This window comes from Paroedura picta, chromosome 3, assembly GCF_049243985.1.
Source record: "Paroedura picta isolate Pp20150507F chromosome 3, Ppicta_v3.0, whole genome shotgun sequence".
Classification (NCBI taxonomy): domain Eukaryota; kingdom Metazoa; phylum Chordata; class Lepidosauria; order Squamata; family Gekkonidae; genus Paroedura; species Paroedura picta.
The window spans coordinates 96025264-96043442 of record NC_135371.1 but is presented as its reverse complement, the minus strand read 5'-3'; the positions used below and the strand labels follow the sequence as shown (position 1 = coordinate 96043442).

The following is an 18179-nucleotide window of genomic DNA, read 5'->3' as shown; positions in this document are numbered from 1 at the left end:
TTATACATTAAAACAAAATAAAACCACTTCCAAGCTGTAGATTGTAGGCAGCATCACAAAAAACACATCCATGGCGTTGTGGCATTGCAATGGCACAAAAGCGTGATTTAAATATATGGACCCTCATGGATCCTAATTATTTTTGCACTAGATCTTCCCAAACTCACCTAGTATATCAATAGCCACAGCATACACCACAAAAATCACAGAACTAAGCCTCCACAACCATGACACATAGCAAAAACATGTTTCCAAAGCACGGATCATCACAGATCCTTGAGGTTTAATTGGGTCAACCAAAACTCAAAATCAAATCACATAAGTCCATGGCCAGAGTCCCCACCACAAAAATCATGGATCCATGCCTTCATAGTGACACCACGGAGCAAAAACATGATTCTAAAGCATGAATCCTCATGATTTTTGCATTGCGTCACCTCAAACTCATTGTCAAATCACCTAATGTAGAGAGAGCCATAGCATAAGCCACAAAAATCACAGATCCATGTCTTCATGGATATACCATGGAACAAACACATGATTCAAAAGCACGGATCCTCACATATCCACAGGGTTTTGCATCCAGTCACCCCCAAACTCACCAGAAGATTGTCTCTTCTATTAATAGCCACAACATGCATCACGAAAATCACAGATCCATGCCTTCGTGGCAATACCAGGCAGCAAAAACACAGTTCTGAAGCACAGATCTCATGGATTCTCAGAATTTTTGCACTAGGTCACCCCCAAACTGACTGTCAAATCATCTATTTTATCTGTAGCCATAGCATACATCACAAAAATCATAGTTCCATGCCTTTGTGGCAACACCACAAAACAAAAACACAGTTCTAAAGCATGTAACCTCATAAATCCTAAGTGTTTTTGCATAGGGTCACCCCATGTTAACTATCAAATCACATATCATGTCCATGGCTGCAGCTTGCACCACAAGAAACCCCCACACACAACTTTTTTGGTCACCCAATATTCATAATCTATTCACATATGTTGTCCATATTCCTAAAAATGACATTGAGCACTTTGTTTCACTGCCATGGGGTAAAAACATCCTTCCAAAGTGCATATTCTCATGGATCATTAGGGTTTTTATGCTTGATCACCTTGAACATACCATCAAGTCACACTTCATGTTGATGACCACAAATGAACCCCCAAAACCAACAAGCATTGATAAGGTTCAAACACTGTATTAAATATGATCCTCATGGATCCTCATGATTGTTAAATGGGCTCCACCAAAATACATTGTGAGATCACACTAATGTCAGTTGAATTACCCACAAAAAGGTATCTGAAATGGTTCCACATTAACATGAACACTGTACTGAAATGGGAAATCGCATTAATGTACATACGCTCCACTGTAAAGATTTGCATTTGAAGAATTGCAACAGCTGCAAAAATATCCAAGGCAGAGATTGTCATGGTCTTATCTGTTAATGTAGAATATCAAACCAATGGAGTCCACCAAGATAATCATGAAACGCAATAATCTGTCTTGCATTCATAGAATCATAGAATCATAGAGTTGGAGGGGGCCATACAGGCCATCTAGTCCAACCCCCTGCTCAATGCAGGATCAGCCCTAAGCATCCTAAAGCATCCAAGAAAAGTGTGTATCCAACCTTTGCTTGAAGACTGCCAGTGATTCAGCATTGATTCAGCTACAAATGGTCTTGGGGAAAAGTTGGTTGTTTGGTGTGCGTTTTTGGAATTATTAATGTAGATTTAAGAGCCTCTTGTGGTGCAGAGTGGTAAGGCAGCCATCTGAAAGCTTTGCCCATGAGGCTGGGAGTTTGATCCCAGCAGCCGGCTCAAGGTTGACTCAGCCTTCCATCCTTCCGAGGTCGGTAAAATGAGTACCCAGCTTGCTGGGGGGTAAACGGTAATGACTGGGGAAGGCACTGGCAAACCACCCCGTATTGAGTCTGCCATGAAAACGCTAGAGGGCGTCACCCCAAGGGTCAGACATGACTCGGTGCTTGCACAGGGGATACCTTTACCTTTACCTTTTTAATCTCAGGGAAGGGGGGGTGGGGTCATTCACAGAAGCAACATTCCAGCAAACCAGAAAAACAAATCCCCAGGACGATGCCAATCAACTGGAGCAGTCACGAAAATGTCCATCAAAAAAAGTAGGACCTAGCATTGCCTAACAGTTCACACACAGCAGTTGTGTGGAAACACAATACCAGGGAAGGGTGTGTGCATTAGCAAGGACAGCAGAGAAGAACCACCCACACTGCCCCCTGCCCGCCATTGCCCATGCCCATTACTGCTCATCCAGGACAACAGCAGCAGAACAAACACATTCACCCACCACATAAAAACCATTTGCCCAGGGAAGGAGATGGTATCCACCTTGATCCTCCTCTCTCACCAGGATCTGCCTGCTCACCAGCCTTCACTGTCTCAGTACAGGAACTCTGGCTGGCCTAAGTGCTACAGCCGCTCCTCATCACAGACTCTCCCCTTCCTACCTCCCATCCCTGCAGAAAAGAATATTCATGATTTCATCAGCCCAATTTCAGAATTAACTTTTATTATTTCTGTGTGGCTGGTGAATTATGAAGCCCACACCACCATCTACATCAGCTTGGTGATGTAGAGAGAGCCAGCTTGATGTAGTGGTTAGGAGTGCGGGCTTCTAATCTGGTGAGCCAGGTTTGATTCCCTGCCCCTCCCCCATATGCAGCCAGCTGGGTGACCTTGGGCTTGCCACAGTCCTGATAGTGCTGTTCCCACAGGGCAGTAAAATCAGGTCTCTCTCAGCCTCACCTCCCTCACAGGGTGTCTGTTGTGGGGAGAGGAAAGGGTAGGGGAATGTAAGCCACTTTGAGACTCCTTCGGGTAGAGTTTCTAGCACATAAGAATCCACTATTCTTCTTCATCACCCCTGTGCTGAGGCTGTGCTCTTACTTTCCTGATGGGTTCATGCTAACTCCGTTCGATTTGCTGTGGCAATTGGGGGAGGGGGGCAGGTGAGTTTTTGTCACACAACCCTCAGCCAATCAGACTGGTTAATGGCCCTGCTGCTTCCTGCTACACTGTTTTTAAGGATGCAAAAAGTATTTTTCACCCCAGTAACCCATCACAGACTAAGAGGGGATGCAGTCACAGCCAATCTGTGTTCACCTCATGTCTCATCGAAGCCCAGTGGTAGGCAGCCAAGAGCTGGCGTTGACCTTCAGGAAGATCAGTTGCTAAACTTTATCAGGGTCAAGGCGCAAAAGATGTATGCAAACAATGATGTATGAGAAAATGTCCACTCACTCTACATGTTCATTGGAGGGCATGACAGGAAGGCCTGGGCCACATGAGCAAGGTCTGACTCCAGCATGGCCCAGTACCTCAGTGGACAGATGTTCTGTGACTCCTGGGGCTCCCTGAAGAAAACTATCACCACTGCAGACACAGCTTCCTGTCATGTCTGTTCCATTGACTGGTAGTGTATTCGTGGAGCAAAGGTTGGCTACTGAGGTACGTGGAGGAGGAGCAGCAGCCAAGCTGCTTCCCCCCACCCCATCCTGGCTTCCAATCTTGCCCTTTTGGATATCTGTTGCATCAATCACTGGATGATCAAGTCACACCATTTGGTGAGCTGGTTTTCCCACCTGGCGATAAAGCCCTTTATGAGGGGGTCACGTATACTCACCACCATGTATGAATGCTGCTTGCATATTTCCCTGAAGCAGTCTTCAAGACCTCTTCAGAGCCTTCACACAAGCCCACACATGCAAGTCTGCCCATCCTAGGTCCAGGTCCAGAAAGGGGGCCATGTCATCACAGACCCAAATTTACCATGGCATAGTTCAGCAGTGTAATCAGCTAACCTAAGGAGATGGTAAGCTCCCCCTCACCTTTAAGCAGTAGTTGGACCGCTTAGCAACAGCAGAAAGCAGTGGACCCATGCTTCTTGTGTTGAAATCTGTGACAAGGAAAATAATATGTGGTGTTGTGTTCTGGGTGACGCAACAGACAAGTTCTAAGCATCTGTGATGATAGTTTGTAACCAAATATTAGCACCATGGCAGATTTGAAGATCTTTGTTTGTAACCAAATCTTAGCACCATCTGTGGATTTGGAGATGTCTGTGGTGCCCATAACCATGATATAAAGAAGAAGAGTTGGTTCTTATATGCCGCTTTTCTCTACCCGAGGGAGGCTCAAAGCGGCTTACAGTCGCCTTCCCTTTCCTCTCCTCACAACAGACACCCTGTGAGGTGGGTGAGGCTGAGAGAGCCCTGATATCACTGCTTGGTCAGAACAGTTTTATCAGCGCCGTGGCGAGCCCAAGGTCACCCAGCTGGCTGCATGTGTGGGAGCGAGAAATCAAACCCAGCTCACCAAATTAGAAGTCTGTGTTCCTAACCACTACACCAAACTGGCTCTTGGTTGGGTAATGATTTGGGGGTGACAAAAAGTAAAACTCCAGAGTATCCACGAGGATCAATGCTTTGGAACAATGTTTTTGCTCCATGGTGTCATCATGAAGGTGTGGATCCATGATTTTTGGGGTGCCAGCTATGGCCATGGACATAAGAGATTCATTGGTGAGTTTGGAGTGACCGGATGCAAACGCCCTGAGGGTCCATGTGGATCTGTGCTTGAAAACTGTGTTTTTGCTCCCTGTTGTTGCCACAAAGGCATAGATCGGTGATTTTTGTGGTTTATGCTGTAGCTATTGATAGGTGATTTTATGATGCGTTTGGGGTGCCTGGATGCAAAAACCCTGAAGATCCATGTTTCAAGAATCATGTTTTTGCCCTGTGGCATCACCACAAAGGCGTAGATCTGTGATTTTTGTGGTGTATGCTGTGCCTATTGATAGAACAGATGATCTTATGGGGAGTATGGGATGATGTATTGTTTCCATTTTATGTGAACTGCCTTGAGTCTTCAGGGAGGGCGATATCCTTAACACGCCCGCGGTGCCACGGGCGCCGCGGACTAAATAATTCATTAAGCCCTTGGGGGGAGGGCTTTGTCCGTGATGAGGAAGGGGCCTGATTGGCCCCTTCCTCTGGACAGACCATTGGCCCGGCCGATTCCCAGCCTGCTGAAGGAAGCAACCGCAGAGCGCGGCTCGCAGTTGCTTCCTTGAGGGCGGCCTGACGCGTCCGCCTCCGACGCGTCAGGCCGCCGGCAAGGGAGCCCCTGGCAGCCGCACAGAGCTTCAGGCTGCTTCAGGCTGCCCACAAAGGGAACCTCCGGCAGCCGCGCTCTGCGCGACTGCCGGGGGCTCCCTGGTCTAGCGCCCGCTGTATTTAGATACAGCGGGCTTGATTACTAGTATAAATATAATAAATAAATCTAGTGCAAAAATCATGAGGACTCATGTATTTCAGCCACATTTTTGCCCCATTGCAGCACCACAATGCTGTAGATGCATGATTTTTGTGGTGCTGACTATTGTCTAAGTAGACATGGTCAACAGAATGAAGGTGGTTTTATTTCGTTTCAATGTAAAAATATGAATTCATGAGGATGCATTTGAAATTTTCTAGATCCTACTTTTACCCACACCTCAATAAGAGTTTCACCCCATACACTTTTAAAAGTCAAACCTCCCTTCCTCAGATTGACCGTTTATGCACTGGAGGTTTCATGCTGGGCTGCAAGCTAGAGCTTTAGTCGTGGCAGGTTGCCCCACCTCTTCCTGCACCCACACGGGGGAGCATTTGGTTCGGTGCATCTCATGCGTCCCCAATTTGTGCTCCCGCATGGGAGCTGGGGCAGTAAAGTTCCCAGTGGATAAACGGTCATTGAGAGCCCAACTATAACAGATTCGAGTAGCCAGGTTGGTCTGAAGCAGCAGCAGAACAACGTTGAGGCCAGTGGCCTTTTTAAACAAGGGCCCTTTTAAAACAAAGTTTTATTCATTTATTTATTGCGTGTTGTGTACACGCAAGCTTATACCTTGAATAAAACTTGGCTGGTATTAAAGGGGCCAAACTTTGTTTAACTATAACAGCACAAGGTGGCTCACTCTGCTTCACTTTCAAGTTCTGGCTCACTTCACCTAAACTGGACCATACAAGCTGCTTAACAAAGCAGGCCTTCATTTGCTTTTCGTGAAAAGTGCCAGACGAGGCCCTCCGTTTCCACAGAGGCTGAAATGCCTCTGGCCGCAGCGGAACGATCCGCCTGGAGTTCGGCATTTCCGGGGGCCAAAGGAGGGCAGAGTCCGGTCGCAGGGGGCGCCGTGGCCAGCTGGAGGGTGGTTTGCTCGCTCAGCTCTTCTGCTGAACCGACTCTCCGCCGCTCATGTGACCGAATGAGCTCAGCCGAGAGGCGTGTCGCGGCAGACGATCGTCTGAAGTCGCTACACAGCGGTGAGTTTTGCGCCGACGGCGGGATTCAAGCAAGAGTCGGGCTCCTACAGGTTGTTGTTGCTCTTAGGCGTTGTTCTCTGCCGGCACGGAAGCGACAAGCGCTCTGCGGGCTGCTGAACGGCGCACGAGTCCTCAGCCTGCTGCAAAAGGGTCGCTCGTTTGCGTCGTTGAGCGCGCGTGGAAGGGTTCGCTTTCTCTTTCCTGGCTTGCGAAACTTCCTTTTCCTGTTTCCCTATGATGTTTTTATGTTCTTACTCTGTTTCTGGTCTTGGATTCCCGTAGCATCTAAAAGGCGCCGTTCCCACTTGAGTTGGGGGCTTCTATTAGGAGCTTGTCGAAGTCGTCAGCGTCCCCTGCTTGGAGTCAGCGCGCCTAGAAAAACCTGAGGGTGTTTCTGCCGATTTATCTCATGCACAGGAGGCTGAGAATGTGTGTGCCTAATCTGTGCTTGAGCCTTGTTTGGTGGCTGGTTTTGAAATGGAGCATACAGCGATGTGCTGCTGATAGCAAAGATGCTTTGCAACCTCACATTCTCCTTTCTGCGGGTGCAGGAGGATGGTGTTGGCCGCCCCAGCAATAGGGCTGAGGGAACCTACATCTTGCAGCTGGTGGTCAGGATGGATTGAGAGATCAGCACTTTGCCTGTCTCTTGGGATGATAAAGTGGGATAAACACCCTCTATGTGGATTTTTGAGGGAAGGGGATGGTACCGGTATGACCAATAGTATGTGGCAAAGGGGTGATTATGAAGTGGATGCGTAGAAAGAAGAGATGTGGCAGAAAGGAGCCTGCTTTATAGTGACTTCAGACAAGTAGTTTTTGATTGCTGGTCTCGTCCCCCCCCCCCCCTCTTCAGGTAGTGAAAGCAAGGTACAAAAGTAAGGTGACCAGATTTTAACATTGGTAATGTGGGATACCATTGACCGGGGGGGGGGGGTTCTTGTTAAAAATTTGGTCTATATGGAGCAACAAAAAGTTTCATAGAACGCAAAAATAGTACTGTAATATATATATTTTTTAATTTCAACATAAGTACAATTTGCCAGGTACCCCCAGATTGTCTTCAAAAGTGGGACAATCTGGTCACCTTATACAAAAGCCAGCTCTTCTCTTTTTTGCATCTCCTCATTCTAGTCAGTGTTTGTGCTGCCCTTGGTCACATTTCAAAGCCATATCCCCCAAGCTGACAATGGGATTAATTGTCAATAAACAGCAAGCCTCCTCTCTCACCCCTTTTTTTTCAAACAGCAGTGTTTGGTGCTTACCCACTGCAAGGGAAGGATCCCTCCTTCTTGCAGGGAGGCAGGCCTGCTTGCAACTAAGCACCCCGTCTACTGCATGAAATGCTTGCCTTGCCTGCCTGCCTACAAGTGACTTTTCTGGTAAGAGATCACAGGTAATAAACTTGCAGTGCTGTGATATCCCTCATGATATCTGGACAGGAGTGGACTTTCAACCTGAAAAGCCTTGTAGTCTGTTTGCTCTGGAGATCATGGCCTTATTGAATGATATACTTTGTGATGATGAAGAATTCTTGCTGCTATCTGCAAAGCATGACTTGAAATGCCTGAATGAGGCTTCATGCATCTAGACAACAGTGAAAACTCGAAGCTGTAGAGAACTCATAAGTCTCCCCACAGGTAAGGGCCTCCAGATCACAGGAAGGAGAGAAGCACAAGAAATTCATACTGTTAGTTTTTTTGTTGACTGAATTGACTACCTGTTAGACGGAAAGCCTTTTAGAGATGGAAATTGGTGGTTCTTCTCAGCTGCAGAACTCTGTTTTGTATGCTGAGCTTTTCAAATAGATCAGAAACCAGAAATGTGAATGCATTGTAGTTCAAATTGCTTTTACACACACTGGCTTTCCTTACCTGAAGATACTCCAAAGCTAGCTTCTTGGGAACAACCATTTCCTGCTAAGGAAATAAAACAGAATACTGGCTAGGTAGTGGTATTGAGAATCATAGAGTTGGAAGGGGCCATACAGGCCATCTAGTCCCCTGCTCAACGCAGGATCAGCCCAAAGAGAATCAGTGATACTTAAGTGGGTGTGAACTTATCAAACCTCCTCTTTCTTCTGTCCTCCTTACCCTAGTCATGTTGTATGGTAATCACAACCTTTTTCCGAATTTTCAGGTTATAATGAAGCTCATTATTTTAGAGAACTATTCTCAAGCCAGTGAATGGGCTGCAAAATACATTAGGAATCGGATCATCCAGTTTAACCCTGGTCCAAGCAAATATTTCACTCTTGGGCTTCCCACAGGTGAGTTACAAACCAGCTTATGGGGCTTTGTAGTAGGTGCCACCTCAGTTCTGACTTGCTATTTAAAATGTTTTTACTCCACTTGTACATTCAGCCAACATATTATAAACAAGGTATGCCAACTTCTGCAGGGTGCCACTACTATTTATTGGAAGCACCCTTTCCCTGTGGCATTTGGAGGGGGTAAGGGAGGAGGTTGGGTTGGGTTTTTTACTTTTTCCTCACTGCTGGAATATGGAATGGTTTTTATTGTTTTATCTTTGTAAGATTTTTATTTTTCATTGTAACCAGCCGCAAGATGACTCTCAAGAGTGGCAGATAAGAAATTACAAATAAATATAAATAAAATAAATAAGGTAGGATCTAGCGCAAGGACTGTGTGAGGATCACTGAACTTCCAAGCTTTTATTTCCTGCCAGCAGCAATTTCTGATGTTGAGAAAGCTTACTCGCAGAGTTATTGGATTCAGCTGGAATAATTGCTCTCTTCTTCCTCTTCTTTCAGTGGATCTCTATGCATAGATGTGGCAAGAGAGCGCTATTTTGCCTCTCCTCCCCTCTGCAAACCCCCAAACCCTCATGGCTGTTACTTCATGAGTGGTCTACAATCACATAACTTTCCTGAATTCAGAAATGGTTGCTGGGAGGGAGGAAGATCAGAGCTTTCAGCTGATGGATTGCAGGATCCAAGCCACTGGCCTGCTCAGAAAGCATTGGTGTGTATACGCTTGGGATCACATCACATTTGATGTGGGATCCACATGGACCTTTTTCATATGCCCAACCAGTTAACCTTCTTTCTTTAACAATCCAGTGACTCAGTTGTCTTGGACTGAATCTTACAAATACCATCCTCACATAGAAACCACAGCCAAAGTACTATCAGGATCAGTTAGCAGGAAAGGCCATCATGTGGACATGTTAAATGCCGTGAATGATCTAGTTTTATTTGAAACATTTTTATGCTGCTTTCTCATCCAACATAAGAGTTCCCAGCATGGCAAACAAACATTAAAACACTTTTTAAATTGTGTTTATATATCCTTACCACAGGTTCCTCTTATATTTCTGAAAGGGCCATCTGAGTGCCACTGTCCGGATCAGGAGCCGACTGTCCGGGTGCTGTCTGGGACAGGAAGCTCCTGTCTGTCTAGTGCTTCCACCACTCCAGCAGCCCCATCCAGATGCACTCAGCAAAGCTGGGCGTGTCCGGATTGGGCCAGCCCCTACAGTGCCCACCTCCATGACGCATGTGCTAGCCGCTTACCCAGCCTCGCCACCAGATGGCTCCTGGGTGGTGAGGAAGCCACTTCCAGCACTCGTGCCCCTCGCTGCTGGCTACTGCTGCGTGGCTGCATGGGCAGCCAACAGCCTCAGTGCTGCGTCTCACAAGGATCAGTTTGGGGGTTAGACAGATTCATGGAGGATGTCTGTCATTGACTAATGGCATGGTGGCTGTGGGGAACATTCAGAATCACTAAGCCTATGAATCTGAGAGCTGGGAAGCAACATCTGGGGAAGGCCTTGGCCTCTATGCTGTGTTGTTGGCTGCCCAGAGGAACTGGCTGTGAGCCAGGTTTCTGGAGTTGATGGACTATTGGTCTGATCCAGCAGGGTGTTTCTTGTGTTCTTACTGTACACATGAGATGACTGGCTTAATTCTCCTGATGTGCCAATACTTGGAAGACTATTCCACTGATACCAACTGAAAACACTTTAAAGAGAAACTTCTTGAAACCAGAGTGCCAATATAGCCTTGCAGAGAATGGCAAAAGTTCTAAACAGTGTGAGATCAAGCAGATGGAATTGGCATTAAAGCTACATGAGTTTGGATATGCAACATTAAATGCATGTTACTGTACTGTGCAGAAGGTCTCATGGGAGCATACCCTGCTTTCTTTCATCCAGGAAGTACTCCACTTGGGTGCTACAAAAAGCTAATAGAATATTTCAAGAATGGAGATCTCTCTTTCAAATATGTGAAAACCTTCAACATGGATGAATATGTAGGTGAGTTGCTTAATGTAAAGAACTGCAGGGAGAAGAAATATTTACAGTTCTGAACCCTCATATGTCATTTGGATGCTTTAAATAAATAAGACCATAATTCTGTATTTCAGTGCAGAGATTGCACTTGTGGTGGTTACAGTAACTGAGCTTTCTTAATTAAACAGGCCTTCCAAGGGATCACCCAGAAAGCTACCATTCCTTTATGTGGAACAACTTTTTCAAGCACATTGATATTTCCTCTGAAAACACTCACATTTTGGATGGAAATGCAGCCGACCTGCAAGCAGAATGTGAGGCTTTTGAAGAAAAAATCAAGGCAGCTGGAGGAATTGAACTCTTTGTTGGAGGTGAACTTCTGAAAGAGTGGGGAAGAAGGGTGAGGCTGCACATGTGTATTAATCACTCTGCCACTGGAACAGGGAGTGGTGATTTGCATGTGCCATCCAAGATCAGTCATGCCCACACATAACATTCAAAGCTCAACTAATATATTTTTCAATGAAGGCAATTTATGTTAAGCTGCAAGAAGTGTCAGTAAGTCAAAAGAAGCTAAATAAAGTTATGTGTGTGCATATAACAGATTTAGGATATTTAATAGGAAAACTGGTATGTGGTTTGCTGTAACTGTATGTTCAAGTACACAGAGCAACAGTCACTAAACAGTCATCCTATTCATGTTTACTGATGAGCAAGTCTTAGGGGTTCAATAAGTGCCAGTTTAGGAGTGCAGATTTCTAATCTGGCGAGTTGGGTTCAATTCTGCACTCCCCCACATACAGCCAGCTGGGTGACCTTGGGCTCACCATGGCACTGATAAAGCTGTTCTGACTGAGCAGTAATATCAAGGCTCTCTCAGCCTCACTCACCTCACAGGGTGTCTGTTGTGGGGAGAGGAAAGGGAAGGCAAATGTAAACTGCTCTGAGACTCCTTTGGGTAGAGAAAAGTGGCATATAAGAACAAACTCTTCTTTAATGGGACTTGCTTCTAAGTGGGTGGTAGGCCTGCACATGTTTTGTAACTTATCCTGTTATTAGTGCAGTTCATGTCTTGTGGTCTTTGGAGTATGAAACATTTTTAGTAGGTGATATTCTCAAGTTACTTATGGCAAATTCCTTTAAAACTGAGGGAGTGTGAGCTGAAGCTGCTGCTTGGGAACCAGTCCACATAAATATTGTGACTCCATTTTAAATCTGTCTTATAAATAAGCACTTTGACCATTCCATGATCAATATGAATTAGCAAAGTTTCCATGTAAGTGAGATGAGCTTGGAGGAAACTGGAACTCATACTGGGGAAGAACAGATTCTCCACCCCAGCCATGGCCTAAGTTCTGATCTTGGCTGCAGAAGAAAAGATCATGATTTGTGACTTTTTCTGGAGAAGGATGAGGGGAAAGTTTGATACATATTATAATTATGGAACAGGAAACAATATGATCTTGAAGTGGTGGGTGGAAAGAAGAGATTGTTTGGTGATTGTCATGGGATCAGCTTTAGATGGGGCTTCAAGCTAGGAGACTGGAGAAAGTTCATTAGATTACTCCATGGAGGCATACTGAACAGGAAGTTTAGGGAGTTTACTTAAATTTGAAAGCAGCTTAGTCCACTCTCTGGTTGCATAAAAATCTACCAGTCTGAGAGCCAATTTTAATTAGAAACCCATGTCTTTTTGTTGAAAACATCTGCTGAATATCACCCCTTCTGTACCTCATTAATTTCTTCCTTGATATTTTAAAAATGGCACCATTACTCTTTCAGGCAGTTCCTGAAGGTGGATGCTTTTCTCCTCAATGTTTGTGTATGGGAGGTGAGCAGCAAATGTACACAAGCATGGGTCATGACAAAAGACCCACTTGCAACCCTTCCTGTTATGGTTATACGCTCATTCTGCTTAACTTGCCTCTCCTTGAACTGTCTCCTTTACAGGTATTGGTCCAGATGGTCATATTGCCTTCAATGAACCTGGCTCAAGTCTGGTGTCCAGAACCAGAGTGAAGACCTTGGCTATGGATACTATATTAGCTAATGCTAGATTCTTTGATGGAGATCTCTCCAAGGTGCCCACAATGGCTCTCACAGTTGGTGTGGGTACAGTCATGGATGCCCGAGAGGTTAGAACAGACTTTTCCCACCTTTTGATCATGGAGGTACCACTGAATTGTTTTTCAGGCTTCCAACTACCAGAAAGTGATGTCAGCTGGCCATACTTCCCTGCCATACTTCCCAGAAGTGAGAGGAGCCTTGGCCGGCAAATATCTAAATGGCCAACAGCCCTCCTCTTCTCACTCCTTCCACACCCATCACTGGCCACTTTGGGAGAGGGTAGGTCAGCCTGCCCAAATAAGAGTAGAATATTTTTTTAAAACCCTTTTTCTTTCATAGGGTGGGAGGGCTCTTCCCCAGCCACCATCTTGAAAACCCCATGCCACAGTACCATTGAGGGCCCTTTGTAGTACCTTATGGTAGCTCAGGGTTTCTCAGGATTGAGAAACGCTGGATTAGAAACATAGTAACTTAATAGAAAGCAGCAGAGAGGGAGCTTTGGTGCAGTGGTCCATCTTGATAACTGTAGTCAAGACTATGATGTGTGTACCTTTAAGAGATACTCCGTTTTGCAACAATTGATTTGTAAAGAGGCAACAGCCTGTCTAATATGGACTACCATGTACATGCCTAGGTGTGTCTCTTTGACATTGATATTCCCCACAGAATTGGTACTTACTACATTAAGCATGAATCGGCCCTAAAATTATTAAAGAACATTGATAAAATGCTTCATTGATCCCCTGCCTGCTTTTACCACTCCTCTTCTTGTTGCATGCCAAATCACAGTTGAATCCAGCCATAAATTCTGCTGGGCACTGGGGTTTGTCAGTGAATTGTAGCCTCCTCCTTGCTGCAACCTAGACTGACGTGTGAAATGCTGCTCCTTACAAACTCCCCAGAAACAATACAGAGGTTGGAGGTCTAGTAGGAGGAGGGTCTGGAGGGAATAACCCACTCTTTCCCCTAGCTGAAATTTAGTACTGGATCAAACCCAATGCCTCTTCCATTCTCTTTTCCCACACTGGTGACCTGACAACACTTTTCTGTAAAATCAGGTGGAAGGGTATTCTTGGTGTTTCTGAAACTAACAAGCCTAACATTCTGTGTGTCCTTCAATTTAGGTAATGATTCTGATCACAGGAGCACATAAAGCATTTGCTTTGTACAAAGCTATTGAGGAAGGCGTGAACCACATGTGGACAGTCTCTGCTTTTCAACAGCACCCCCGTACTGTCTTTGTATGTGATGAGGATGCTACTCTCGAACTTAAAGTAAAAACAGTGAAGTATTTTCAAGGTAGGTGGTGAGATGAAGCTGTGCAAACCAAGTGATATTCACAAACAGGTTGATTTTCACACACATATTAAACATTAAGAACATTACACTTGTGGCTAGGGTATTTTTACAGACAAGATCCTATGGCCCTGATTCAATTAAAAGTAGGTGCATTGATCTTCAGGAAACTTGGACCTGTTGATAGAAGGCCTATATTTCTTAAGACCAATTTGTTTAATGAATATTTAACTTGTGCATTATTTTTTGCTATAAAACCATTGAATACGTTGTTCTTCAGTGTCTCTTGGTTTGTTTGATCCAACGTCTGTCACGTTCCTGATCCTTAAAAAAAAAAACTGGTTCATCTTCTCACTTGCTATGATTGAAACCTCTGTCTTCCCTCAATGTTTTTTTTCTTTTTTTGGAAGAGTTGATTTTTATACCCTGCTTGTGTGGAGAGATTTTTATACCTCTGTTGTGAGGAGAGAAATGGAAGGTGATTGTGCCGCTTTGAGACTCCTTTTGATAAACTCTCCTCACAACAGACACCCTGAGAGGTAGGTGGGACTGAGAGAAACTTAACATTATTGCTCTCTGAGAACAGCACTATCAGGCCTATGATGAGTCCAAGGTTATCCAGCTGGCTGCGTGTGGGACAACAGGGAAACAAACCCAACTCACCAGATTAGAGAGTGATGCCCTTAACCACTATACTACGCTGGTTCACCAAGCTGGTCACACCCATGAGCCGGGATGCATGTCACTCTGTAAAACTTACCTGACCCAAATTCCCATCTTGAAGAAAATACACACATACACACCCAACCCATCCAGGCAAGCGGTTGCAGATGTAGAAGCCAAAAGTTTAACATTATGGCATGGTATTGCAATCATATGCAGAAAGTGGAGAGGATGTCAGTGAAAAATGTTAGTTCCACTCCATCACAGTGAAAATCCAATTTTGAACAAATAGTTGGTTAGATGCTTGCAGTAAGTTTACAACTGCGGCATGAAGACAGCAATAGGATGGCTCTACTGAATGTTCCCAGTATCTTGCAACTGGAGAAGTACCACAGCCTCTGCACAGAATACTTGTTTGGTCTGTTAATTAAAAGCCTCTGGTTTGTTTTCTTCCATAAATTAGAATGCAACAAAGCATTGAGGACTAGCTTGGTGTAATGGTTAAGACCTGGTGCAGAGTTTGGGGCTGGGCTGTCATCAATATGCTGATGCCACCAAGCACTATCTCCTCATGGACGGCCGCTCAGACTCCCCCCCTCCCCCTCCAACCATTTGCCAGATGTTTGTAAGCAGTGATTGAATGGCTTGAGCAGAGTCCTCTGAAACTCAACCCCTCCAAGACAGGTCCTGTGGCTGGGAGGTAGGGGGGTGGGTCAAGAAGCACACTTACTCACCCTGGTAGGGCTGCAACTTATGACCATGCCCCAGGCCTGGAATCTGGGAGTGGCCATTGATGCCTCATTAACCATGGAGGCACAGGTCAAGAGGGTAGCTTGGCAGGCATTTTTCCTTCTTCGCCAGGCTCAGCTACTAGAGCCCTACCTGTCCCCTGAGCACCTAGCCACAGTGATCCATGTGACAGTCACCTCCAGAAGAGATTTCTGTAACTCGCTGTACGCTGGCCTATCCTTGTCCTTGATCCGGAAATTGCAGCTGGTACAAAATGTGGCTGCTAGGGTCCTCACAGGAACACCTTGGAGGGCCCATATCCAGCCTGTGCTGAGGCAGCTGGTTTGGATGCTGATTGCTGCCAAGATCCAGTTCAGGGTTTTGGTTTTGACCTTTAAGGCCCTCTGCCATCTGGGACTCGCATACCTGAAGGACTGCCTGTTGCCCTATCCCCCCCCCCCCGCAGAGCCTAACAATCTGCGGGTTCAAACTGTTTGGTCATCCCCAGCCTCAGAGAAGCTTGCCGGCCTTGACCAGGGCTAGGGCCTTCCCGGTCCTAGCCCCTACCTCGTGGAATGAGCTGTGAGCCCTGCAGGAGCTCCCAGCATTCTGCAGGGCCTGCAAAACGGAGCTTTTCCACCAGTCTATGGTTGAGGCCAGGGTATGGTTTTCCACCAGTCTATGGTTGAGGCCCCCCCCCGCCCGGGTGTTAGACAGCAGTTAGCCCATTTGCTATCTATGGCACTCTTTCCACCCCCTTACTAGAGGCTGGTTGGGGGGATGGGAGTAATTACCACCATATTTGTTCCGGTTTCCCGTTGTATGTTTTTTGTCATCCTATTGGTTTTTAATGGGGTTTTATTGGGGATTTTAGTGGACATTTTATAACCCGTCACAAGTCGGTCTCAGGGGTGGCAGGAAATAAATTGAAATAATAATAAAAAGAGGAGCAACCTCTAATCTGAAGAACTGGGTTTGATTCCCAATTTCTCCACATGCAACCAGCTGGGTGACCTTGGGCCAGTCAGAATTCTCTCGGAGCTCTCTCATCCTCAGCTACCTCCCAAGGTGTCTGCTGTGGGGAGAGCTGTAAGCCACTTTGTCCTTCAGGTAGTAAAAGTGGGGTACAAAAAATATATGTTCTTTCCCTCATAATCCAAATAACTTTTTTGGGGAGAGGGGTAATTAGTCTTCCAAAGGAACTTGTTAATTACATTGTAAGTATGAGTTAAGCAATATATTTAAAAGAAAGCAAGTAATAAGGCATGGGTACATTTTCACTTTGCCTTGGGGCAGGTATTTTGCTTTACAAACTTTATGTAATGCTTTCCATGACAACAGGTTTGATGCTAGTTCACAACAAGTTAGTGGATCCCTTGTACAGTATGAAAGAAAAGGGAGCAGAAAGAAGCCAGTCCAAGAAACCCTACAGTGACTAATCTCTTAAGACTCTGGAAGAACAACCTTGTGTTGAAGATTTCCACCATTTGTTCGTCTACAAAAGAACCTTTTTTTTTTTAAACTCGGTGTTGAAAAAAAACCAAATTGAATCAGGATCCAAACCAAGTAGAAGCAGTAATCTTCAAGAGGAATAAATATGGTTGCCCATATTTTAATAAGCAAGGCCAAATGAACAATAGGAACATGTCATTTTGTATCATGGCATGTACTCTAAAAGAATTTAGCAATCTGTTTAACTTACAAACTCAGTGTCAAATTATGTGCTGCATTGCTACTGTGAATTTTCTACATTAAAAGATGTTTCCCAAAAGATAAGTTTGTTGCTAAATCTTTCCAAGTCATTGGAAGCACCAGCTGGACATCTTTGAAATCCATACATGCCCTTACACAGGTTCCACACCTCTTCCTTCTCCCACAAAGGTTGGAAATTCATAAGGGTTGCTGTTCTCATTTCTAAAGCACTGCTTTATCTGAACGTTACTGCTGTCAGTAACTCAGATCAAAGATGAAGTAGCCATTATGGCAGGTTTGTTAATAATGAACTTTGGCACGCTCTAATCCATGTCAACCAGAAGGTAGTAAGTGGGTGTGGGTCAGCCAGAATGTCAACTAGACAACTGCCAGAGAGACTTCCTAGTCTTCTTTCTGTGTAAAGAGGAGAATGGCATCTGCAGCACACGAGGGAAAGTGGCAGAGAACCACCCTCTGCTGCTGTATTAAATTGAACAAGCGTCATAAAACATGACTTGGTGAACCCTAAATCCATCCAGCTCAAATAAAGTTTATTTATGTAGTCACAGATCAGGTTGCAGATAAAACTTTTAAACAAGATTAAAAAATTAAGATTTTCAGTAAAATTAGCTAAAAGGACATGGTGATGGGGGTTGTGTTTATCTTTCTGGTGGGCTCGAATCATGTGCGTGCAGAATTTCACTGTCTGGAATTAAACTTTTCATCCTTGAGTAATTCTTTGGACCAGTCTGCCTCTGTTTGGTATGGTTTCCTGTCCAGAAGTGGCTGGATAAGCTTGCTGCAGGCTATGGAATACAAAGGGCAGTGGAAGAAGATGTGTCCCATTGTTTTCGCCTCCCTTAATGAGCAGGTGCACAATCTCTCTGAGATCGTTCTTATGTATCTGCCCTCCAGAAATACTGTAGGTATGGCTGAGCATCTTTGCTAGTGTAAAGGCTCTTCTATATTGATATCAAATGATGATAGATTGGCAGCTGGTTTTAATGTATGTCTTGTAGCTTGCTATATCCATTTGCCTTTCAATGCATCCTATTTTTCCCCCAGATCTTCACCCAGTCTAAATAAGTCACTGGGGGAGAAGCCCAGGCATGCGAGTTT

General features: G+C 45.1%; 1 protein-coding gene across 4 annotated transcripts; it reads left to right on the top strand.

Moving 5' to 3' along the window:
- Positions 1-6204: 6204 nt before the first annotated feature.
- GNPDA1 (glucosamine-6-phosphate deaminase 1) lies at positions 6205-17144 on the top strand. Of its 4 annotated transcripts, none has more exons than XM_077326932.1 (7): positions 6205-6359; positions 8499-8628; positions 10536-10637; positions 10802-10984; positions 12564-12748; positions 13805-13979; positions 16710-17144. In XM_077326932.1, the coding sequence occupies exons 2-7, from the start codon at positions 8505-8507 to the stop codon at positions 16805-16807; spliced, it is 867 nt and encodes a 288-aa protein (XP_077183047.1). In that variant the 5' UTR covers positions 6205-6359; positions 8499-8504; the 3' UTR covers positions 16808-17144. The 4 variants fall into 4 exon arrangements, with proteins under 4 accessions (XP_077183047.1, XP_077183045.1, XP_077183046.1 ...); XM_077326930.1 differs by having other exon boundaries at positions 6224-6409; XM_077326931.1 differs by lacking the exon at positions 6205-6359 and adding an exon at positions 6480-7741.
- The last annotated feature ends 1035 nt before the right edge of the window (positions 17145-18179 follow it).